The sequence below is a fragment of the Ambystoma mexicanum genome, chromosome 10 (genome assembly GCF_040938575.1).
Source record: "Ambystoma mexicanum isolate Mex_15411 chromosome 10, UKY_AmexF1_1, whole genome shotgun sequence".
Lineage (NCBI taxonomy): Eukaryota > Metazoa > Chordata > Amphibia > Caudata > Ambystomatidae > Ambystoma > Ambystoma mexicanum.
The window spans coordinates 1,552,149,541-1,552,175,411 of NC_090932.1; the positions used below are offsets into that span (position 1 = coordinate 1,552,149,541).

The 25,871-nt window shown below is 46.8% G+C and overlaps 1 protein-coding gene across 1 annotated transcript in view; it reads left to right on the plus strand.

The window, feature by feature from the left end:
* SFI1 (SFI1 centrin binding protein) overlaps positions 1–25,871 on the plus strand; it is a 1,072,759-nt gene that overhangs the window by 13,041 nt on the left and 1,033,847 nt on the right. Inside the window, exon 2 of the mRNA XM_069619815.1 lies at positions 3,812–3,925. Within this exon, the coding sequence (XP_069475916.1) occupies positions 3,812–3,925 (114 nt within the window). The remainder of the gene's footprint in view (positions 1–3,811; positions 3,926–25,871) is intronic.

The window sequence follows — 25,871 nt, forward strand, 5'->3', positions numbered from 1 at the left end:
ATGGACAGACAAGTTGATGACTTTGTCAAGAGGTGAAATAGCATAGTTGGGTAGACTGGCACAGTAGTCAAATCGAGAGAGTACTAAAGAGGAGATTAGGTGCTTAGCAGTGTTGAATGGAAGCAGATGTCTTATTTTTCTGATGTTGAGGAGCCTGGCCACAGTGTGCAATTTGGAGACGAAGAGCAAGAAGTTGTGAGATGGGTCCAGACGGCTTCAAGGATGCGAGCAGAAGCAGAGCAGGGAAGGTTGTCTGTATAGCAGAGGGGGAGAGGAAGAGATAGCCTTTTTGGATGGGAAGTAGAGCACTTCAGTCTTAGTGGAGTTAAGCATGAGTAAGTGAGATGCCATCCAGTATTTGATGGCGGAGAGACAGGTTTTTGACCATAGCTTGTCGCATAAGGAGGGAAAGGAGAAGAAGATCTGAGTGTCATCAAGAAAGAGTTGATGGGAGAAGCCATAGGAAGAGATTAGGGTGCCAGCATAGAGAGAAGTGGACCCAGGGCTGACACTTGGGCTACACCAACAGTAAGGTGGGCGAGTGGGGGTGGTAAGGGTGTTTGAGGACATGATGTGATGCAAACCAGGCGAGGGCCTTGTCACTGATACCTAGGAGAGATGGTGTTGAGAGAAGGTCAGAATGGTTGTTGATTATCAAAAGGCGGCATAGAGGTTGAGAAGAATAAGAATAGATGAACGGTGGCATGACTAGCGGACGAGATGTGGTTGATGACATTGAGTAGAACAGACTAAAGAAAGTGCAGAGATCGGAAGCTAGAATGAAGAGGAACCCGGAGGTTGTGTGTGTCAAGGAACTCTGTGAGTAAGTTGAAAACTGCACGCTCTAGGTTTTTGGAGTAGTGAGTTAGAAGAGGGACAGGTGTGAGACGGGTATGGTATCGAGGGAGACACAGACTCAAAAGATACGTTTTGTAAAGCTTCCTGGGATGGTGTAATGCCTAACTGGCCCCAACTCTAAAGGGATGGTTCCCTTAACTGATGTTTCTAAGGGCCGTTGAAGTCTAGAAGAACAAAATGTCTCTCTAAACTTATGCTTGCCCTCACTCTTTGACAAAAATGTGTTAGGAAGTCTTTCAGAAACATAAAGGTTTTGTTCAACAAAATAGGAAACCAGGATTTGGTTTCAGGTGGTCTTCTCATCAGAAATGGGTCAGACAGCTTTAAAAGGATGAGTTCAATCGAAAGAGTTCATAGGACCTTCCTTATAGTTAAAAGAATGACAATGGGCTTCATTCCAAGTCTGGCGGTAACCCTGCCGGTGTTACCCATGGGTTTCCGCAAGACTCGGGGATAATTTACCAGCGCCTGACCTCCCACTGGCTAATTGAGTCCGGCGGCCGGGAAGTCAGGTGCCGGTATATTTTTTTTAATCCCCATTCCCTCAGAGTCCTAAAGGACTCTATGGGAGTGGGGACACGGGAGCACCGGCACTGTTAGTCTGCCTACTGTGGCCGTTGCGCCCGGCAGGGTCGGACCTGTTGGGCACAGCGACCACGGCAGGCAGACTCGTAGTTTGCTGATCCAGAAACAAGGGTGCCGGTGAGCTTACCGGCGCCCTTGTTTCCGGACCAGCAAAATGGGAAAATGGGCAATCTGGGTTGCCCAGTGTTCTTTATTCGGCTGTCTCATAGTGGTTCCAGGAATCTCTCCTAGTATCACGTTTCTTTATCAGGAGATGGGTTTTCTTGAGTTTATCATTTCATGTCCATCTTGTCACAGTTCAACAAAAAGTTTTTTTTTTCTCTCCGGTACCACTATCCTGCATCCTCAAGTTCCAAAGACAGTTAATTCTCTCAAAGGTCGTAGATAAAGGGCTGTTTCCTTCATCTTCCTCCACCAACTACGTGAGTCTATCCCCACGCAAGTCTAGTCTTGCTTGATTCTGTTTTCCCCTTCGTTTTATTCTTGCTTTGCTTTATAGTGTCCTCCTGGCTCCCTTGACTCTCTTGTTCCCAGATTGTCATTCAATCCACAGGGATATGCGTGTCTCCTCCTGGTCCTGCTCCACAGAGGTGGCTCTGTTCCGTTGGTGTTCTTTGAGTTTGAATTTCCAGCTTTCTATTTGCAGAAAATGTTCCTACCTCTTTGGTTCAAACAATGAGATGAGGTTATAAGAGGCTTAGTTGTAGCCTGTCTGTGTTATTGAAATATTATCTACACAGGACTATCAAAAGTAAATCCAGAATCAGGCTGCCAGACTATGCTTCCATTTACAAAAAAGAGACTATTAGATTACATCATAATGGGCTCCATTGGCTGTGAGTGGAATCCAGAATCAAAGTAAAACCCCATGTTTCATGCACAAAGCGTACTGGCGTAAGGGCCCATAATATCTTCAGCAATTAACCTTGCACTGTATCCCAGGTAGAACACTAAGCTCTTCTAGTTTCAACTACATCTACCAACGACCTATAGCACCTTAGTCATGGAGGTAGATCACTTAAGAGTCCTGAGCCGTAGACTTTGGAATGTTCTCAAGCCCTAGCTGAACAGAAGCACTGGTGCCTCGGAAAATGTTTGACACCAAAACTCTCTACAAACTGACCTGCAACTGAAGACTTGATATTTATTGGCAACCTAATGAAGAATGCTGGGTTGGGGGGGGGTCCTTGTGGGGAGGGGTGCTCAGTCCTTGAATTTGGTTGGCCTCCAAGAAGGAACAACAGCATCTATGTTCTAGTGCACAGTGATCCTCAGTAACCACATGGCAACGTGAAGTAGATTATTGAATTCTGTAACTCAAGTGGAACACTACTACCCAGCCATATAAAATAAAAATCACTTGCCACCTCCATTCTATATATAAGTATCTAATCGTGGTAGACTAATCCCACATCCACTTGTGTTTTATTTTGTAAAAAGAATGGCCTGCAGATGTATAAACCTCCTTATAAGCATAAAAATGTACATATACCTTATATACGCTATTTGAATTATTTTGGTACTGCAACTGAATGCATATAAAATGTAGGGAGAATACGAATACATAAGAGTAGTAGTAGTGATTGTCTCCTAACCCCCTCCTTCCCTGTCAGATCGTGAAAAGTATGATACTTTAAAAAGAGCAGAATCAGACGTTTTTTTTAGGTTCCTGGGGAAAAAGTGTTGCAGAAGTCTATATTACATTTCTGTGTAACAGTGTATGTCCTCAAGCTGAGAGGGAGGCTGTTTGCCTGAGTGTCTTTAGAAAACCCATATTGCGAAGTTGTGTGGATCAGTGGTGAAAGGTTACTCTGGAGGTTACTGTTGATATATACAGAGGTACAAATGACTACTATTGAGGCATAAAAAGTCACTTGCTCTCAATTCTCCATATTCACTTGGCACATTTCTTACTCTCAAATAGTCTATTATCACTCTGCAATGGCTAGTGGCGAGTACAGATTTTGAGGACTGTTGTATGTACTAAAAAAAAGAAGCTTCACTAAAGCCATCATCCCTCCCATGTTCTTAAGTCACAAAACAGTGTAGCCAGTGTAGCTTTAATACTAACAAAACCACTAGGAATGCATCTGTGTGGACACTTTCATTAAGCTTGTATCTGAGTAGAGTTCCTCAAAGGTAAGGATGTCAAGCTAGAGAATGAGGATTCTATACCAGAGTTGATGTGGTCAAGTCTGGTGCCATGGCTAAGCAATCTTCATGTGGCTCATTGTTGGGCCTCCTTTTTCTGCCTCTAGTTTGACAAATGTAAGGATCTTCCAAAAGTAGAGCTTAAAGCACGAAATGTCATTCTATGTTGCGCACAACCCCAGTTCCATGAATGAATTTGATATTCTTTTCCTTTTAGAGCACCAAAGACTCGTCATGCTGGGAATGTCCGACCAGCTGTTGGTCGTCCAGCTCAGTATAGAGTCGGATACACGTGGAACCGAGGAGGAAGGTTGAAAGAGCTACGGATCAGGTGATCTCTCTATCTCTCTCCTTGTTATGTGGGTCTGCACTTTAGCAGACTTGGGCCTGGACCTTCTCGGAAAAGCCGTTGAGCAAGTCTTTGAATCTTATTTGCACCCGAGCATCTCAAGGAATTGCTCTGCTTTTAAGATTTGCTAATCGGGCAGAACGTTTTGGGTGCAAAGCCGAGAGGATCATGGGCAGTTCTTATTTGCTCAAATGCAATTCTTTGTGAATTATGGCCACTATGCTTGGTCGCTAGCATTCATTTCACCGTCATTTACTTCACCCGAAATGTATTTGTCTACATACATTTCGCTAGACATTAACTTTGTCATTGCAGAGGAGACACCCTGTACCCCCCTTCTTATCTATTCTATAATCCTCCCCTCCGTCCCTTGACCCCAAACCTAACCTTGCGCTATCCAGCTATCCATAACCATCTATTACCATCTTCACAATGTAAAGATGCGGACAAAACCTAAAGGCATGGCAAAGTCAATTTATAACAAAGTCAATGTATTTGGCGAAGTAAAGCGGGAATACCTGCAATAGTCATCACATTAAAAATAATTGTATAAATGTAGTGTTTCTTGGAGAAATTAAATCACAATGATTGCTGTCCGCTCTGTGTCCATAAAACACCTTTTATAGCTATAAATTACAAGGTGATCACACGATTGTAAAAGCTGGATTTCATTTGTTTTGTCTGTTAAAAAACAACACAAGTTATTTTTCCTTTTTAATGACTACTTTTAGCATTACCTTTTTATCGACCTTTTTATTTACCTACACACTGACGTTTTTAGGACAAATGCTGGAATTCTAGAAGGTACCAGTGACATTAATATAGGTTCTTATATAATCCCTACAGTGCACTCTCTAGTACAAAATGTCATCGTTTTCCAGTACCCCTAGTAGTTGCATTGTTTTACCATGTTTCTCAAGGTGAACTCTGACCAAGTCAGGCCATGTACAGTGGTTTCACTGTTGATTTGTGTTCCGTGATGAATCATGGGAGCCGCTACGTAATGCCCTCCACAGGGGTAGAGGCAAGCGGGACCTCACCGGAAGAGACTCCCCTTTTGGGGACAGGGCCTCCTGTTCTTATAAGGGACTCCCTAACAAACATACAGATAATAGACCTTCAAAAATATCCAGTGATGAAAGGCGTGAAGAACATACTAAAATGTGTTACTCTGATCAGGAAACCTGATGAACCCTTTCATGGAAAGGTTACCTTGTGCTGAGACATGGAAAAACGTTTATATTGGAATACAGACTGTTAAGCAAACAGAAAGAATCGACTGTGAGACAGTGCCTGGGAAATTACATGGCTACGTCATAAAAGGAAAAGGTGGAGACTGCAGAGGTAGAGTGACTCCCAGTGGCGGCTGGTGAATTTTTTAACTGGAGGGGCGTAAATATTTTTCCCTGACATGACCGAGCATGGCGATGGAGCCCACACCACGCAAAGGGGTTTTGGAGGGGGGATTCTCCCCTCGAGATTTATTTTGAAATAATGGGTGAAAATGATGTATTTTAGAGCACACTTTATTTTTAGAAAATGTTTGCAAAAAGCCAGTTTGCAATTGGGTTTTGTAGAGTAACTTATGAAAAAAATCCAATAGATGCAAGTCGCCAACAGTGCACAGCAGTATTTCACCAACATATTTTCTTGATGCCCTTTCCTACATTATGTGCCAGTATAAAACATTTTCACACTGGCTGTGCCCATACATTTCCATGCTTACTACAACATTATACCCTATCATTCACATATAAGAACATACTCCTGTTTGCTTTGTGCATAATGTCAGTAATTATACTATAAGAACACATGTCCATGTTTGTTCGGCCAGTATATGGCAGTATCCCCACATAGGAACATACTCCAGTTGGCTTTACCATAATAAATGCATGCCAAAGTATGAACACCTGTCCAAACTGGCTGTTCTAAAATGCCAGTCGAGCTACATAAAACACTAATCATGCTTGCTTTATCAAAGATGCCCAATACAAAAAGTCATACAGCAATAACAAAGGGCTAGTATAAGTGCATAAAAGTGACGTCTTGCTTCATAATAACACTTACCATGCTTGCTGTACCAATGATGCCCAAGTCAAAATGCCATACCACAATCTGAAATGACTCAACTGGCTGCATTGAAATGCCAGTCTAGCTACATAATAACACTTATTCTTGTTTTATCAAAGGGACCTAATAAAAATGTCATGCCACAGTAAGAATAATACCACTGATCCTGCTTGCTTTATCAAAGATGCCTAATACAAAATGTCATACCACAATAGGAAATGGCTAGACTGGCTGCATCAAAATGCAAGCCTAGCTTTATAACAACACTTATCATGCTAGCTTTATCAGCCATGCACAGTAAAACATGCCATGCCTGCTCCGTGGTGTGCCAGCGCCTTGCAGTCAGGCATAATCACAATAATGATGAATGTGATTGTGTGATTGCGAGGCGCTGGGGGTCCCCGGGGTAAGGCTTTTATTATTTATTTTTTTACTGGCCATCTATCATAGATACCCAGTAAAAAAGAAAATAACACCCTTGTCCCCTGGGTCCCGAGCTACTCACACATGCACACAGTCAATGTGGTTCTGTGTGTATGCCAGGCACTGGGGGACCAGGGGACGGGGATGATATTTTTTTTACTGGACATCTATTATAGATGTCCAGTAAGAAAAACACCATGCCTATCCCCTGGGTCCCACAGTGCCAAACACACGCACATAATCAAAGTGATTATGTGTGTATGCAAGATGCTGGAGGATCAGGGGGGCAGGTATGGTATTTTTTACTAGACATATATCATAGATGTCCAGTAACAAAATACCATCACCCACACTCACACACCTATCTCGCTGTCTCATGCACTCAATCATAACGCACGCATCCATACACATATTTAAATAATAAACCTACAAAAACACACACTTACACAGCAAGCACTCCCTGTTGCATTCACATGAACATCCATCATGCACTCCCTCAAAACACAAGCATACATGCACCCCAACACATATAAATAATAAACATACAAACACACACATTTACACAACATACACTCAGAAATCTCTCATTCACACCAGCATCCATCATCATACATTCTCCTAATAACACAAGCTTTCACGCATCCATAAACATAATTTAAATGAAAAAAATGAACATAAACAAACTTACCTTCCGCGGCAGGTCTGGAGGTTCCAGTGCTCCAGCCCCTTCAAGCATGAGCAGGATTTGGGAAGCTTCCAGGTTCTTGCGCATGCATGCAAGGGTCCTGAGCGTGGGCCCATTATGGACGAGCCACCCCTGGAGACTCCAGAAGTACATCGTTGGGAAGCTGCAAGAGATAACCCGCGAAATATAAATCCGTTCGCAGTGGATGCAGATGAGAAGCTTGATGCGCAACATCCTATGCCGAAGACGAAGCTGAGGGGAATTGCAGACGCGTGGTATCAAGAAGACAAGTAGAGAGAAACCGAATTGTATGCAAGGCATCCTTACCCCCAGAGGGGAGAGAAGTGGTGGCGTGACCATACTCAAGCAGTGGTGGACCAGTGGGTCCGGGAACTACGCTGACACCGCTTCCTTTAATTGAAAGCCGGAAAACGAGATCCGGTGAGACTGTGTATGTGGCCACAGAAAAGAATAATACCAGATGCACTTCGGAAGGCCAACCTGACAAGTGGCAGAGAAAGTCCCACCCCATCAAGAAACCCAGTGGGGCTGTCCCTGAGCAGAACAGGTGACTGGGAAAGCGGGAGACCCATAGGGGGACTGCAGGACATTATTGGAATGCTCATCCCAGTCCAGATAAAATATTGGAAGTGAATGAAAAGAAAGAATAGTTATTGGAACACTCATACTCGTCCCTGTCCTGATAAGGAATTGATATTGATTAAGGAGAGACCCTTGAGACTGAATGAGGAGAAAGTATTGATATTGAATGATGTGAAAGAGAATAATTATTGAAATGCTCATACTCGTCCCAGTAGAGACAAAGGGCTCTTGCATAAGTGGGTGGTATCCCGGCGATAAATCTGGTGGGATACTGCCCAAAGCAATTGGCATTACCGCAACTTGGTCCGGTGCTAATCACAAGCACCGAGCCTGGAGGCTCAGGACCCCCTCCACACTGCTGGAGCAGTGCTGGCTACAACCCAGGTGAGGCAAGGACGAAGCCCACAATTCCGCAGGCCCCCGCAGCCCGCCGTGCACCTCGCCGCTAAGATCGAATTTTCAAGGGATCTGAAATATATTTCCCACGGAGCCACCCTGTGCGTCCAGAATTGCAGCCCATTCAACTGTGACCGCTCCTCACAGTTTTGCTTTCTCAGGCGCCACTGTCCTCGAGGAGGCTGTGATACTCACAAGATGGCCGCCTGCTTTTCGTCGTCCACTACGATGTGCTGCCTCAGCCCCACACTACCACTGCAGGCCTGACCTGATTGGCCCTGCTCATTGCCATAAGCCTATCACCTTTCGCCGGCAGGGAGCCAGGGGCCAGAAACGCTGGCCGACTCCTGCCACATTGCCGCAACATATTTGGGTAAGTGTCTCCTACACCCAGCCATCCACGCAGTATACTACCTCTGAGCCACTCGCATCGCATCTGCATCGTCAACCTAATTAATGCATTTGTAGTGCACTCGCCACTCAACGTCTCCTAACCCATGTTTGTGTAGTCTACTCCTGTGCCATTTATTCTAGTCAAACTTAGTCAGTGCTGCTGCCTTACGTCTCCACTGGCCTAAGTGGCCCACCAGAACCTTGGCGCTACCTAATTTAGACTTTTGTCTCACCTTGGTCTCAAACTCCACCACATTTACAATGTACTGCACCTAGGGTCGCCATTAGACCCTGCCCGATCTGTGTCTTAATCTGTGCTGTGCCCTATGGTCGCCATCAGACCTCACCTGATTTGTGCCTCAATTTGTGTTGTGCCTTATGGTCGCCAATAGACCACAATTGACCTGTGCCTTAATCTGTGCTGTGCCCTATGGTCGCCATCAGACCTCACCTGATTTGTGCCTCAATTTGTGTTGTGCCTTATGGTCGCCAATAGACCACAATTGACCTGTGCCTTAATCTGTGCTGTGCCCTATGGTCGCCATCAGACCTCACCTGATTTGTGCCTCAATTTGTGCTGTGCCTTTGGTCGCCAATAGACCACAATTGACCTATGCCTTAATCTGTGCTGTGCCCTATGGTCGCCATCAGACCTCATCTGATTTGTGCCTCAATTTGTGTTGTGCCTTATGGTCGCCAATAGACTACAATTGACCTGTGCCTTAATCTGTGCTGTGCCCTATGGTCGCCATCAGACCTCATCTGATTTGTGCCTCAATTTGTGTCGTGCCTTATGGTCGCCAATAGACCACAATTGACCTGTGCCTTAATCTATGCTGTGCCCTATGGTCGCCATCAGACCTCACCTGAGTTGTGCCTCAATTTGTGTTGTGCCCTATGGTCGCCAATAGACCACAATTGACCTTTGCCGTAATCTGTGCTGCTGCAGATAGCACCTCACCTGATTTGTGCCCTGACCTGTGCCCCTGCCCCATGGTTGTCATTAGGTATAACATTGCCCTAGCCACTTTATATACTTCAATGTGCTTCTAGTTGCCCTGACACACTCAGGTGACACACTACCTAGCTAGCCTTCTACACTTGCCTAGTTTGCCACCGCTTTGCCCACATAGAACCTAGCCTACTGGTACTTGCCTAGTTCACCTAACTGCCAATATACAGGTCTCTCTACAGACTGCTTAGACCTCTCTGGCGCCGAACCACTAGCTACGTGCCCTTGCATGCAACCTAGTCCACGCCCATAGCTTGAACTTGGACTTGCCCACCCACTCATCCCTGCCCACAACCAGAATGAAAATCACCCATTACCAATCCTTACACATTGCTCTGAGCCTCCTTACCACCATGGAATTTGCATCCGCGGACTCACACCCTGCTAAGGACAGAAACACGAGACTGAGGGCAAGACTGTCCTGTCTTCATGAACCATCTTCCTACCACAATCACAGAGGCTATATCGATCTAGCAAACAAACGTTCGCAATACCCCAAACCCACCACCCCCCGCCCTGCTCCTATAACTACTAACCAGCCACCGTCACAAAGAGATGCCCCCACTAAAAATAAACAACCTCCCTCGAATCAACCAACTAGTACCTTATCAATAATTGGATCTCTCATTAATGCAAGATCCATGGTCGCCCATGCTACTGAGATCTCGGACACTCTAACTAATGAAAACCTAGACCTACTAGTCATAACCGAAACATGGCTCCATGATGCGGCTGGCCCTGCCATCATGCTAGCTATACCTGACGGCTACCAACTACTAAGAGTCGATAGACCTAACACTAAAGGTGGCGGCCTAGCCATCATTCATAAAGCCACTTTACCTATCAAACTAGCTACTACCCTGATATTCCCATCTTGTGAACTCCTTACTGCCAAATTGCACCTCTCTTGTAACCGGACTCTCACCTTGCATGTTATCTACAGACCACCTGGACCATTAGGAATCTTTGAAGACGACCTAACCAGCATCATAACTAACAATACTAAAGACCACGCTCAAATACTATTACTGGGAGACTTTAACCTGGGCTTTAATGACAGCAACGACAAACATGCCCTATCTGTCGCCTCACTCCTGAATGACTACGCCCTAACTCAAAAAGTCTCCTCTCCTACTCATGCCAAAGGTAGAACCCTAGACTGGGTTGCTGATCGGAACTGTAACATCAGCATTACCAACATAATACCACAATCCTGGACCGACCACCACTTAATTGTATTCAATGCCTCGCTAGACCTTATCCGACCTAAACCTATACTCATGGCCCCGCCACTCCCCACCAGAAGTAAAAAAGACATCACATCAGAACAACTCCTACCCCACCTTCTCCCTACTCTTAATAACTTAGACAACATCACAGACCCCACGTCGCTTGTAGAAGCTTACAACAGTTCAATGATCAAGGCACTTGACTCGATTGCCCCTACCAAGCTGCGCAAAAGCAAACAACTCTGTCACCTTAACAACTGGTTCACGCCACACCTGAAAGACCTTAGAATCCAAAAAAGAAAGTTGCAGTCAATCTGGCAACACTCACCCACTGAGGAGAACAAAACTAAATTAGCCACCCTCGCCAAACAGTATAAAAAGGAAATCATGAGTACTAAAAGAAATACCTTCAATGATAGAATCTCTAAAGCCAAATCAGACACTAAGGAGCTATTTTCCATCCTCCGTGAAATGGAAACACCCATAACCCCACCTGACAACATTCCTAAAAATAAGCCCTGGTGCACTAATATACAAAATGCCCTGGCGGGTAAAATTAGCTTGCTCCAATCCAAAATTGCTAACAAAAAAGCTTCCTTGCTCCTGCCAACAGAACCCATACTGCAACCTCCGCTCTTCCCAAACCAATCTAACACCCCTCACCCATTTAGCTTCAGAAAAATATCCATATTGGAGACAGAAAAAATCATACTATCCCTAAAACCCTCCAACTGTAAAGGAGACAACTGTCCGGCCCAAATTATAAAAGATGCAGCTCGAGACCTAGCACCCTTCATTTCGAAACTCATTAATGCATCCTTTAAGTCTAATCTAGTACCTAACAACCTCAAACAATCCTGGGTGCTTCCCTTGCTAAAAAAACAAACACTTGACCCTGCTATACCAACTAACTACAGACCCATCACTGCCGTCCCTTTCCTACTTAAAATCATAGACAGAGTAGCATACCTGCAAATCCAGGACTACTTAGAAACTAACAATTTACTAGGATCACGGCAATCTGGCTTCCGTCCCCTTCATGGTACTGAAACAGCCTTGATTGACCTCAAGACCCAAATTGACGAGTTGAAGGACAATGGTAAATCAGCTATGCTACTCCTCCTTGACCTATCTGCGGCCTTCGACTTGGTAGATCATGCAGTCTTATGCAATCACCTAAGCTCGGCCGCTCATTTCTCAAGTGATGCCATAACCTGGGTACAATCCTTCCTTGCAAACCGGACAATGGGAGTCTTCTCCCCCTCAGCAGCCGCTGATCCCATACAAGTTTCATGCGGTGTTCCCCAAGGATCATGTGTTTCTCCGACGATGTATAACATCTTTACTAAGCCCCTGTTTGATAAGTTGGACAGACTGGGTGTTGTCTACACTAATTACGCAGATGACACTCAGATTCTAATCCCCCTTTCGGGTAACTTCTTGGAAGACACGGCCTTAGTAAATAAGATATATCTCCTCATTCAGGCTTGGATGGCATCCCATGGCCTCTGCCTGAACGACGACAAGACTGAGCTACTGATCCTTGGCTCAGCGTTGGCCATCAAAAAACTTGACCCTAACTATGCCTCATTTAACATCGACAATAACGTCATCAAAGTGATGCCTGCAGTCAAAACCCTTGGGGTTTATCTTGACTCAGCGCTCACCTTCAAAAAACAAACGAACTCTCTAACATCCTCCACTGCATATACTTGCAAATTGATCCGAGCATGCAGACCATTTGTAACTGAGACTAGCTGCATCACATTAGCCAATGCTCTCATCATATCCAAGCTGGATTACTGCAATGCCCTCTATGCAGGTTCTAACAAGTACATCCTTGACAAACTACAAACTCTCCAAAATAACGCTATCAGAGTAGCTTTAAATATTCCTAACAGAGCCCACATCTCCACCTCTAGGACAAATATCCATTGGCTAAAAATCAAAGATAGGATCACCCTCAAAATACTTTCCCTCACATCCAAATGTCTTAACAACATTGCCCCCCCCTTATCTGGCCAACAGAATCCACAAGAGAACCTCAAACCGTCCCACTAGACTGACTAACGCCTTCACCTTAGTGATGCCTAGATACAAAAAGAGTACAGCCGGCGGCTCTAGTTTCCCAATCATAGCTGCGCAAACTTGGAACAAACTCCCTTTGGATCTCAGAATGGACCAACCTTACTCTAGTTTCAGGCGAAAAGTCCTCACTTGGATTCGTGCCAATGACACTTAGCTTGACCTCCCCCTCCCATATAGACACTAGACGTCTGCAACCAGCTGAATGACATCCGATCAACTAGACTGAACCGTAGTTCTGCATTTTTCTTTCCTTTCTGCGTTCTTTGTACACTTACCTTTGATCTAATGTGAACTGTATAAACTGCACTTTTCCTGATCTAATTGTGAACTGCTTAAATTGTATTTCTCCTGTAACTAAGTTCTTAAGTAATCTTGTACTGTTTGCGCCCAGCTACCCCTTCGGGTTTGGTTCTGCGCTATACCAAATAAACAAACAAACAAACAAACAAGTTGCGGTGGTGTAGTAAGCCACCATTTATTTTGAGTCCATGAGACTCAATTGGGTATTTTCGGCGCAATTACCGCAGCGGAAATTATGCCGCAGTAATTGCCTCGCAAATGGGCAGAAAGTTGGCGCATTCATCTAAAGCTCAGAGCTGGAGGTGAATGCTCAGTTTCCCCCAACTCTGGATTGGTTGGAGCGGTAATGCAGTGGTAATAGTGTTACCATTGAAATTTTACTGCTCGGCCCTACTCTGAGGCCCAACGTATTAACACAGTGACAAGTGTTATTGGAAGACTTACGAGGAAAAGAGAGGGAAATTCTTGAGCTATTGCAAATAAAGCAACATTGTGAACAGGGAAAACCTGAAGAGTGAATTCAAATAGGAAATAAAGACCCAGTCCAAAGTGGAACTAGCGTTTGTGAGATAAAGATTAAGAACCTAGGAGGACAAGAGGAAAGTCTTAAGTTGAGTAAAGTTACCCTATCAGAAGGAGCGAAAGAGTAATCAAATCAAAGGGGAGGCTGGAAACCTGAAGAACCCAGTACCAGAATTATGGGACTTGATAAAAGTAGTTACCAAGAAGTATTTGAGAATTGCTTATTGACGTAAACTTGGTGAAGAGCCAATTTACAGGAGAAGGGAGTTATTCTCCTGATGTATGTTGTCATAATAGTGGTAGGTTTAGAATAGGTTAGTTGGGACAGTGGACCAATTCTGATTTGGACTCACTGACGAGCAACATAGTTAGATTTTGTTAGGTAGGGAAAACCCTTAGTATAGGTAAAGATAGGCGGTCATCCATATTGTTTAATTAAATGATCAGTGAGATGAAACTTCAGGCTCCATGTCCTTCTTCTGACCCATCACAGTTAGCTATTGGGGCCTGCTTTCTAACATTTCCTAAACCCCTTTCTTCCTACCTTTTTAGAACTTTTATAGGTCTGCTACTCACCAGTTAGATTAGCCCCCTATGTTGTATGTCTTGGAGTGAATTGGAACCAGTGTCCCATCCTCTTTTCTTCGCATTGTTTCACTGTTTTCTTATATACTACTGGTTTTGTGGTATATGCTTTTAAGTACTTATTTGATTGTAATCGTAATGCAATACTGAGTGTGTGTGTGTATATATGTATATGTGTGTATATATATATTTATCTGTGGTCTATGAGTCTATATATAAGTGTACTTTGGTAAAAGCCCATCCCCTCTGATGACTGAAGCCTGATTGAGCTGCTACATTACCCAATGAGAAGGTTTTGGTTTAACTTTGTAGGCACCCTGTTTATTTACAGGATAGGTCTTTTTACACCTCTCCACAGAAGTCTGTGGAACAACCTCCCCAATAACGGCTTGCTCCTTGTTTTCAGTGAAGACTGTGGCCTTCCTGCTGGCTATCAATCCACCAATCTGGTTATCGGACCTGTAGAGGGACTGAGTCTGCCCTCTACAGACTGCTCTTGCAGTCATTGGCTAGTCATCTATCCTCATCCTCCCAATCCTGTCCTCTGCTTTCAGCACTGGCAACCAGAAACACTTGTGTACAGGCGTGTTATAAATGCCATGCCATATATCATATCATAACCATCCCACTCTTCTTGACCATTTGGCAAAATATTTTGACATCAAAGACATCCTCTGGTGTATCTCTTCCAACCTCCTGGACAGAGGCACCCATGTCAAGTCTGGTATTTTCAAATAGATTGCATCCTCCTGCGTATTCGTCATCATTTTTTAAAAAAAAATTTTTAAAACTTTATTTTCGGTAGTTTAACAATGAGAAACCATTAAACATAACAAAAAGAAAGACATAGCCTGGTCGGTCGCTCTCTCTGACCGCCCACTTCCCCCACATGTCTGTTCCTTTCTCCATTTAGGTGTTGGACTTGCTGTATGTAGATGTTATTGAGCGTTGCTAATGTGGTTTCGTTGTGAGGCGTTGGGATGCTCACCGGCGTTGGATTCTGGGGAGGAGTCACGCGATTCTGGTTTGGGGTGGACATTAGATAGGTGATGTATGGGCCCCAGATGTCGGGGGCGTGGGGGTGCCCATGGAGGGGTAGAAGTCTGATGAAATTCGCATTGGTGTCTTGGCAATATGTTATGTCCATCCGCCATTGTTGGGTTGTCGGTATCAGACCTTTCCCCCATGACATTGCTATCCTTCTCCAGGCAAGCAGTAGCAACAGCCCTGCTAGTTTGCGCACTGAGGGGGGTGGGTGTTTAGTAAGTCCAAGTAAAGTGATTTTGGGGTGGGGTTCCAGAGGGGTGTTGATGATTGCTGCCGTCGTTTCCAGGATTGACTTCCAGAATTGTTGTATGGCAGGGCGGGACCATGCCAGTTGAAGAAAGTCAGCTACTGGGGCATTGCATCGACTGCATGACGGTGATTTGGGATGGTGTGCACGTATCCTGGCGGGAGTGTGGTATACCTGATGTATGTATTTTAGGTGTATCAGTTTGTATCTCGTGTTCAGAGCTACTCTTTGGGTCTGAGCTAATATGTAGTCCCAGTCTCCGTCTGGGATTTCTGCTCGTAGGGCCTTCTCCCATCTGGCTTTCGGAGTGGGAGGTGGTGGGGCTGTGTCGGTTAGTAGGGTTTTGTATATTAGTGACACTAGTCTGCCTTCTCCCTGGGACTGGATGACTCCATGCAGCAGTTGCCACGTCGGCGGCTGTTGTGGAAATGAGGGGAATATGGCCTGGAGGGTGACCCTGAGGCGGAAATAGATAAAGGTGTCAAGGGCTGTGGTGGCTCCACGCGCTCTGGCTTGTTCGGGCGTAAGGAATTTTTGGTCGTTGAATAGGTCCCCCATAGTGTGCAGCTGGAGCTTGTCTGTCCAGTTCAGGTATACTTTTTCTGAGGTTAGGGGGATTCGGGGATGAATCTTATAGGGAGAAGGGGGGAAAATGTTTCCCGTATGCCACATTTTCCCGCTATTTATTTCCAAATTGTGATTGTTGCGAGTACTGTGTTTAGTGTTGCGTGTGGTATGTGTGTTTGTCCCATGATAACTGCCCTTAGCATGTTGGGGGACGCTACCGCTCTTTCAAGTTGCACATGGGGACGTACAACTTGGGTGGTGTACCAGTGTCCCAGGAATTGGCCTTGTGCCGCCCAGTAGTACCGTTCTAGGTTGGGGAGCGCCATTCCTCCCTTCTTCACCGGTTGGATTAGAGTTTTGTATGCAATTCTAGCTTGTTTTCCCACCCACTGGAGTTCTAAAAACATGCTGCGCGCTTGGTGAAGGTAAGCTTGGGGTACTAATAGGGATAGGTTTGTGAAGAGGTATAGAAATATGGGGAAAATTACCATCTTGCCTAACGATACTCGGCCCCCGAGTGTGAGTGGTAGCGCTTTCCACCTGGTCACCTTCTCCTGGATTTTTTCGAAGGCATTGATATAGTTGTCTTCAAAAAGCCTATGATGGGATCTGGCCAGTTGTATGCCTAGATACCTAACTTTGGTATGTTCCCATTTGAACCCAAATTCATCTTGGAATTTCTGGGTCTCTGGAGTTAGTGGAAAGATTATTGATTTACTGTTATTTATTTTCAGGCTGGAGAAATTGCCGAATTTGATGAAGTCCCGCATGATGGGGTGTAGGTTTTCGGCAGTGCCTTGAATGTAAAGGGCGATATCGTCTGCATAGAGTGATATTATTAATTTGTGAGGGCCGAAGGATCGACCTCTGTGTATTTGACAGGCTCGTAGGTCGGAGGCAAGGGGCACCCTTGCCTAGTGCCTCTTTTTAGGTTTATGGGTAGTGAACGAGTTCTTCCCAGAATTATATGTGAGCGGGGTTGGTTATACAATAGTGTGATGAGTTTGATGTAGTACTTCCCGAGGCCTAGTGTTTGTAGGACCTCAAAGAGGAAGGGCCATTTGACAGAGTCGAAGGCCTTTTCCGCGTCCAGGAGGGTCGCCACTGCTTGTTGGGATGGGTCTAGTGCCTCCATGACTCCGAACAATCGCCTTATACCAAATGTCGTGTTTCGCCCGGGAATGAACCCTGCTTGATCTGTGATTACCAGGGATGGCATCAGCGAAAGTAGCCTGGTGGTGAGGATCTTGGCCAGGATCTTATTGTCAAGATTGATCAATGAGATTGGGCTGTAGGAGCTGCAGTCCTCTGGGGGTTTACCTGCCTTGTGTCGCCAAATCACATTGGCTTCACGGAGTGTTTGGGGGAGGGTTCCTTTGTCGAGTGCTTCCTCGTACACTTGTAGTAGTACGGGCACTAATAGGGGAGCAAAGTTTTTATAGAATTCCCCGATCAGACCATCCGGACCGAGGGCTTTGGTCTTAGGGAGGTCTTTGATTGCGAGATGGATTTCCTCAAGTGTGATGGGTTGACTTAGTGGCTCTCTTAATGCGGCATCCAACCAGTATAGCTCGATTTTGTTTAGGTATTTCCGGAGTTCATCTTGCTTGGCGCTGTATTTGGATTCATAGAGATTTTGATAAAAGGTCAGGAAGGTTTCCGCTATTTCTTTGTCTGTGTGGACCAGGTGACCTCTGTGTTCACATATTTGTGTTATCTGAGAGGGTGTTCTGTCTGCTGCTATCAGTCTTGCTAGGAGGGCCCCTGGTTTTTGCCCTTCGCCATATTGGCGGATGCAATGGCCTCGGGTTAGAAATTTTATTTTGCGGATGGCTGCTTCGTTGAATGTGTCCAGTTCTTACTTTAACGTCGCGATTATTCGCGGGTTCGTGGGTGTTGGGTTTTGGATTTCAAGGTCTTTTAGCCGGGCTTCGCTTGCGTTGAGCCCACTTCTTATGAGTTTCAAAATTCCATGCTCCTTGCCTACGCACACCCCTCTTATGTAACATTTTAGGGATTCCCACAGTGTCCCCGCGGATGCGCCGAGCCCTAGTTATGCTCTAAGAAGGAGATGATCTCCTTGCGGAGTTCCTCTTCGAACACTTGGTCTAGTAGCGCTCCTGGTTTGAATCTCCAGTGACACTCCCCTTTCGGCTGGTCAGGGGGGGTGCACTCCAGCGTGACCGTTGAGTGATCTGATATTGTCCTTGGGAGAATGTGGCATTTTCCCCATTGCAGCTCGCTCCGTGTAGATACCAGGAAGTAGTCTAGTCGTGAACTCGTTTTATGAACCCAGGAGTGGAATGTGTAATCTCGGGATGTCCCATGTTGGCGCCTCCAGGCGTCCTCTAGGCCGTAAGCCTTGCAGATTTCGAGAATTCGGTGTGTGTCTTTGGGAGACATAGTGGAAGTTGGGTGCGATTTGTCTAGTTGGGGGTCTAGTGTGGTGTTCATGTCCCTGCCCCAGATTATTGTAGCTGAACCAGCTTCCTCGAGGTGTCATGACCCAGTCGAATTTGTTTGCCCCATCGACATTGGGGCCGTTGGAGTTCACAATGATGAGTTCTATCCCCTGCAGAATCCCATGTACGAGTAGTGCCCTGCCTGTAGTGTCCTTATAGGTCGACAGCAGCTTGAATTTTAGGCTTTTGTTTATCGGGATGACCACCCCTCTGGAGTATGAAGAATACGAAGAAAAATATCTATGGCATCCCCATTCACGGGCCCAGTGATTATTTTTTTTTTTTTTTACCCGGGAGGAGGTGGGTTTCTTGGAGCAGAGCGATGTCTATATTGTGTCTCTGAAGGTATTGGGTTATTTTTCTTGTCTTTGTTGGGTGGTTGCCCCCTCTAATGTTCCATGAGGCTAACTTGAATGTGACGTTGCTGTGACTGGTTGACTTTTTTAGGGCCCCAGTTCCGTTGGCTATGGGCTCCTGCTTGTTTGCGGGTTAGTATGTGGGAGTCTCCCTTCTGGATCTATGGGTTATCTTGGAGTTTGTTTTCTTGCGCTAGAGAAGGTGGGCGGTGGAGTTTAGGCTCTCGGCAGGCTTGTCTATTAAAGATTGAACAAATTCCCTCCCCATCGCAGGCAACCCCCAACCTGCCTGACATGTAGCCCTTTCCAAAATCCCAAAACATAACTCTGCTGTGCTTGGGGCGCTAGTGACCTCCCAAGTGTCGTCGCACCCTGTCAAAACTTTTTCTTTTTTTTTTAGCTGTCTAAGATTCCAGGGGGTTGCCCTGTGGGATTGGTTCTATCCCCTTCCCATGGTGAGCTGCATCAAGCGGGGGGGGGGGGGGGGCGCTTGCTGGTCGTTCTCTTCTCGGAGGTTGCAGGTTGTTTGCCCCGGGTTTACAGCCCAGTTTGTCCAGGAAAGAGTTTGCTTCTTCCGGGGTATTAAAGAATTGGGACTTTCCGTCGTGTTGAATGTGCAGCTTGGCAGGGAATATCAGAGTAAAGCATTTGGTTATCTTGCAAGTGTCTTTTTACCCCGGTGAATGTTCTTCGTTGTGCCTGGACTGATGGGGAGAAGTCCGGAAAGAATTGTAAAGTTGTCTTCGTCGTAGTTCTGATCGCTCTTCTCTCTGGCCAGGCGCAGTATCGTGTCGCAGTCTTTATAGTTAAGAAGTTTGGCTATGATCGGACGGGGAGGTGTCCCAGGGATGGGACGGCTGGAGGGGACTCTATGGGCTCGCTCTACTACGAACAGGTTGGAGAGTGCTGAGCCGCCAAACAATGTTGTGCAGATCTGTTCTACGTAGTCCTCCATTTTTGTTGTGATTTGGTGTTCTCTCACCCCAAGAATCCTGATGTTAGTTCGGCATGATCGCCCTTCAAGATCTTAATTTTTGGCCACTACGGCCTTCATTTGCGTTTCCATTGTCGACAGCCTTGATGCAAGGGAGAGTGTGTGGTCGTCTAGGTCTGAAATCCGTTGCTCGGCTGTGTCCAGTCTATTGCCATGTTTGTCCAGTCGGTGCTGGATCTGATCGACCTTTGCAGATAGGTTGTCGAGCTTGCTGTCGATGTTGCAGATGCTGGATTTGAGCTCGAGGAGGCTCCCTTTGATGTCTATGGATTGGTCAGTGTTGTTATCACGTTGTAGGGTATCCTCGGGATCGGCTGCTTGGCTGTTTGGTATGGGTGTTTTAACCCCTGATCTTGATTCAAATGTTAGTTTTCTCAGCGATTTGTCGGTTTTCCCCATTTTTGTGGGCTGATTCGTCCCTGCTGTATTGGTCTTTCCACTTACTTGGAATTCAGGTTTGAGGGGGGGGGGGCTTGACGTATGAAGGCTGTGAGGATCGTCGGTGCGTGGTTGAGGCTGCAGACCCACTTTATGGTGCAAAAAGTTCTGCTCGGTAGCTGTACGGAGGAAGGGGGGGGTCCCGTGGTGCTGAGTGGAGTAGTTGCTTGATCTGGGCACTGCTTGAGGCTGCAGTGGTGGCACTGGGAATCTTCACCCAACTTGGGGCGGTTAGCGTGCTGTGGGGGGGTGCCTGCGTGATGGTGCGGGCGCACTTCCCTCAGTTAGCTGTGGAGGGACCCTTGCCCTGGTCGGCGTCTGTCTGGGCAGGCTACTAGCCCACCTCCCGTGTGCACAGGTTGGTGGTGTTTTTATTCGGGTCCGGGAGGGGGTAAGGGGGTGTCGGGTCCACCTCTGGAAGACCCCATTGTATCTTCACAGAGTTGCTGGGGCCCCTTCTTGCTTTAAACCGGAGCGGATTGCCAGGTGATTTCTGGGGGAGAGCGAGGGCTGAGGGACTCCTCACCTTGAGTGGAGCGGGTCGCTTCCTCCCGGCTACGCCTTCCTGCAAGCGGTCGGCTTCTCCTCTGTCTCCTCAATAGGCAGCTGGGGTTGGGGGGGGCTGCTTTGGCTCTGGGTGCCCCCACCGCTGCTGCGGTACTGCTTTGCCTTGTCCTCTGCCACTTTGTTGGACTGGCCGGATTCCACTGGGAGGTGGATGTGGCAGCCGCGTGTCTGCCTTCCGGCGCACGTGGCTAGCCTCGCGGTGGATCCTTATCAGGCTGCACCACGGAGGCTGCCGGGGCACACCTCTCTTTACACCTCGGGCCCACACGTGAGGGGAGCCGCTTACATTGGGCTTCGCTGGGTTGCCGCGGCCCGAGTTCTGCTGCGGTCTCCTTCGGGGGTGGAGGTGCGGCTGTGCTGCTGTGAGGGTGACGGACTCTCAGTGGCCGGGTTTTCTCGTAACTGTATGTCGGAGGGAGCGCTTGGGGGCAAAACGGCTGTAGATGAGCCTGGAATCTATCTTTTTCAGGATTTCTTTAGGGTGCGACGCCGCAGCTCGCTAGGGAGCCGCCATCTTGGTTGGCTCTCTAGCGCCCTCTATATTCCTCATCTTTGATATTCAATATCCAGCTTCAGCTGCTTCGGAAATGTTTTTTTGGCAGAGGGTGCTGTACATCGATGTAGTTGACTCGATGTCCCTCGAGGACGTCTGTCTCGGGTATGATTTAATCGAAGGTATATATGATATGATATGGCATTTGTAACGCGCCTATACACAAGCGTTTCAAGTGTTTCGAGGCGCGAAATCGAAATAGCACGCGCAGTGCCGGTTCACTTCAGTTCAGTGTTTTCAGAGTAAGCTCACGCTTCGAGAGCTACGGCGCGCTTCCATAATATCCATTGCGAAAAATGAAAATGTCTTGATCTTTGACACCGTCTACCCCAAAGACCTGGTTTAAGAAGTGACATGACTGCGGTTCCAAGATGTCGATAACCGATCCGCATTGAGTATGCTTGTGGTATCTCGGTGTGGAGCACAAGACCTCGGCCTGCTCGAAATGTCGATCGAAGACCGGAAAAGCTCTGAAGGAGCGTAAGGGGAAATTGGCAGTAGGTGGAAACCCCCAAAAAAATCCCTGTCGAAGAAACCTTCCGATGACAATGTGAGAGGCAACTTTCCTCGAGGAAAGAAGGCGAAAAAGGTCCAGGTCAAGAAGTGGCTTCCACCACTCCTCCTCGTCAAAGAAGAGGCACCATAAGTCGCCCACTTCGACGTCTTTGTCTGACTTTGCTCCTGAGAGAGCTATATCCTGTCCCACTAAGGCCTCGACTCCTGCCGAATGGGAAGCGTTCAGGTTAGAATTGCTGAAAATCTTTGAAAAACAAAAAAAAACCCTCGACAAGCCATGCTCCTACCATGCCTTCTGAAGCCGGCAAGGAAAGTGCTCCAGCCAAATCCTGCGCTGCCTCAAACCCTGGACAAAGGTCAGATCCACATCGAGAGCCGCGGAGGCCTCGATGCCATGAGGAATCATCAAAGGATTCTTTTTGCCGCAAGTCAAAAATAAGTCGCGGTCGTCGATGCCAGCTGCGCCATTGATGCCAGCTGTGCCATCGACACCAATGGCACCATCAAAGTTCAAAATATCTTCGTCGAAGACCGTTGTGAATATTTACAAACAGCCAGTGGAGTGGACACTTTACCAGAGTTAGAATTTGGTAAACCTGAATCTGATGACCATGCAGATGACCATACAGATCATACAGACAGTTGATGTCTAAGGTTGTAGATTACCTAGGATGGAGCAGACCTGCCATCCCCTTCGAGCAGGATGATCTAACAGGCATCCTTGATAAAGGTCCACAAAAAGATCCCATTTTACCATACCACATTGCTCTTCAAAAAAGGGTGACGGCCAATTGGGAGATGCCGGTGTCCAGTCCGGTTGTAAACAAGAACGCATCCAGAAAATACTGCCCATCTAGTATCAATCAAAACACCTCACCCCATAAAGTCTGGTGGTGCAGGCAGCAACTGCAACCTCAAAACAAGCAGCTTATCTAAACATCCCACCGGATAGGGATAGCAAAAGGGTAGATGCATGGGTAAGAAAAGTATTTTCTGCGGGGAGCATGGCTCTAAAGTCAGCCAACTCCACATGTGCCTTAGCAAAGTTTTCATTCTCTCTATGGGACTGCATTTCTATGGCAGCTGAGCATATTCCCGAAGGGGTTGAAAGAGACGTTTTTTTGGCCATTGTTAGGGACGGTAAGGAAGCAGTGTGTGAGTTTCTTCAATTGACAGCATCACCAGAGCCATGGCGGCAAGCACTGTAATTCTCAGATTTGCGTGTTTAAGTAAGTCTGGATTTGCTCCAGATGTGCAATCTAGACTCCTTAATATGCCTTTTGACGGATTTCACCTTTTTGGCAGCAAGGCTGACGAAAGCCATGAGAAGTTGCAGACCTCAAAGGCGGCAGCCAAATCTTTGGGTGCCGCTATTGAGCAGCCTCAGCTTTTTCGCCCCAGTGGACCTTCCTGGAGGGGTAGATCCTTTCCCTACTACTCCTCAGTTGAAAGAGCGAGAGGAATGGCTGGACAAAGAGGCCAAAGAAGATTCCCTTGTGGTGGATGAGGGAGAGGTGCAAAGCCCGGTTACGCAGGGGCATCTTTACCAACAACCCTCGAGGACGTCTTCAGCCGCCTCAAAACCTCTCTGAGGTCTTGTGTCACGAAACCCCAGTGGGAGGCAAACTGTCTCAGCATCTGAAAGAATGGCGAGACATTACTTCGGATGCTTGGGCATTAGAAACCATAGCCCAAGGTTACTGCTTTCCCTTCATTCAGAGACCCCAGAATCATCCACCGGGGAACCATTCTTTGAGGGTTCCAGATCCGCTCCTTTTGCAGGAAATCTTGACCCTGCTAGAGAAAGGTTCTATAGAGCTGGTACCTGTCTACGGAGAGAAACAAAGGATTGTACACTCCATATTTCCTAATCCCCAAGAAGGACGGAGAACTGAGACCCATCTTGGGCTTCAGATACTTGAACAAGTTCCTCGGGAAGGACAAGTTCAAGATGGTTACACTTTCTTAGATGCTTCAGGTCCTCCAACTCCAGTATTGGATGGTGTCATTGGACCTTCAGGGTGCATATTTTCATGTGCCAACCCATCTCAAGCACAGGAAGTACCTCAGGTTCCCCGTTGCCGGTTCTTTTGAGTTTTGCCATTCGGGCTGACCTTCGCCCCAAGGGTTTTCATCAAACTGATGTCTGTGGTGGCAGCGAGTCTCAGGAGAGGGGGGTTCACGTCTACCCCTACCTGGACGATTGGCTGATCAGGGCGTGTTCTCCTGAACAAGTCCTGGATCATCTCGGTCACCTGCCACTCTTCACGGACTGGGCTTCTCGCTCAATTACAGGAAGTTCCATATGACACCATCTCAAAAGCTTCAGTTCATCGGGGCCGTGCTGGATACATCCTTGGGAAAGAGCTTGCCACCCGAGGTGAGGGCTCAAGACATTCTGCAGACTGTCTCCAGGTTTCAGAGTGCCCAGCGTCTCCTGGCCTTGGACTTTTTGAGGTTGCTCTGCCTCATGGCATCCTGCATTTTCCTGGTGCCAGAGGCTCGCCTGAGAATGACATCCCTTCAATGGGCTCTTAGGACACAATGGTCTCAGTTCTCGGGCTACATGTCAGACCTACTTCAAGTTCCAAGCAGGGTTCTACAGGATCTTCTGTGGTGGGCCTGCAAGGCTAATATTCTGAAGGGAGAACCTTTTTGGCAACAACGGCCGGAGATAACAGTAGTGATGGACACCTCACTTACAGGGTGGGGAGCCCACGCCAACGATATGACAATCAGCAGTCTGTTTGTCTCCATCGGAGTCCAAACTACACATCAATCTTTTGGAGACTTGTGCTGAAGGCCTTTCTGCCCTCTGTGCGGGGCAAAAATGTCCTAATAATGCCAGACATCACAGCGGTCATGTACTACCTCAACAAGAGAGGAGGTGTAGGGTCACTACCACTGTGCAGAGAGGCAATGCAGCTCTGGTACTGGGCAATTCAAGAAGGAGTCTCCCTGTCGGCAGTTCATTTAGCCAGAAAGGAGAACACGGCGGTGTACGCTCTGAGCAGGCAGAACACAGTTTCCCACGAGTGGGAACTTGCTCAGGAAGTCCTTTAAGAGATTTTCACCCTTTGCGGATATGTTCGCGACCGGTGTCAACCGGAAGTGCGAACTGTACTGGTCCAGGGAATTTCCTCCAAGATAAGCTCTGAGACGCATTCATGGTGGACTGGGAGTTTCCACTTCTGTATGCGTTGCCGCCAGTCCCTGTCATTCCTCACCTGATCAGGAGGTTAAAAAAGTTTGGCAAATCCATGTGATCCTAATTGCCCCAGATTGGGCCAGGAGGATGTGGTACCCGGACCTCCTGGACATGTCCATCTGCCCTCCAATACGTCTTCCACAAAGAGAGGACCTTCTCTCGCGAGAGGAGGGTCGGGCTCTCCATCCAGTGGTCAAGACTCTCAGCCTTCACGCATGTTTTCTGAGAGGCTGAGATACAAGGATTGGGACCTCACAGATGACGTAATGGAGATTTTGCTTTCAGCCAGAAGGCCAGCAACAACCTCCTTGTATCGCTGCTGCTGGAACAAATTCTGCAGCTGGTGCAGTGACAAGAATGTAGACCCTTTACTATGCAACACACCAGAGTAGTTATCTTTTCTACTGTACCTAGCCAATCTGGGGCTCCAGGTTGGAACAATTAAAGGCTATTTGACGGTGCTATCCATCTTTAAGCACTCGTCTGAAGAAACCTCATATTTTAAGATCCCACTGGTGATACCATTTCTGAAAGGACTCACCAATGTGCACTCTCCATCTCCTTTTCGGGTTCCAGTTTGGGACCTTAATCTGGTGTTAAAATGTCTTGTGTGCACCATTTGAACCTCTACATTCATGTCCATTAAGGTTACTAACTTTCAAGACCG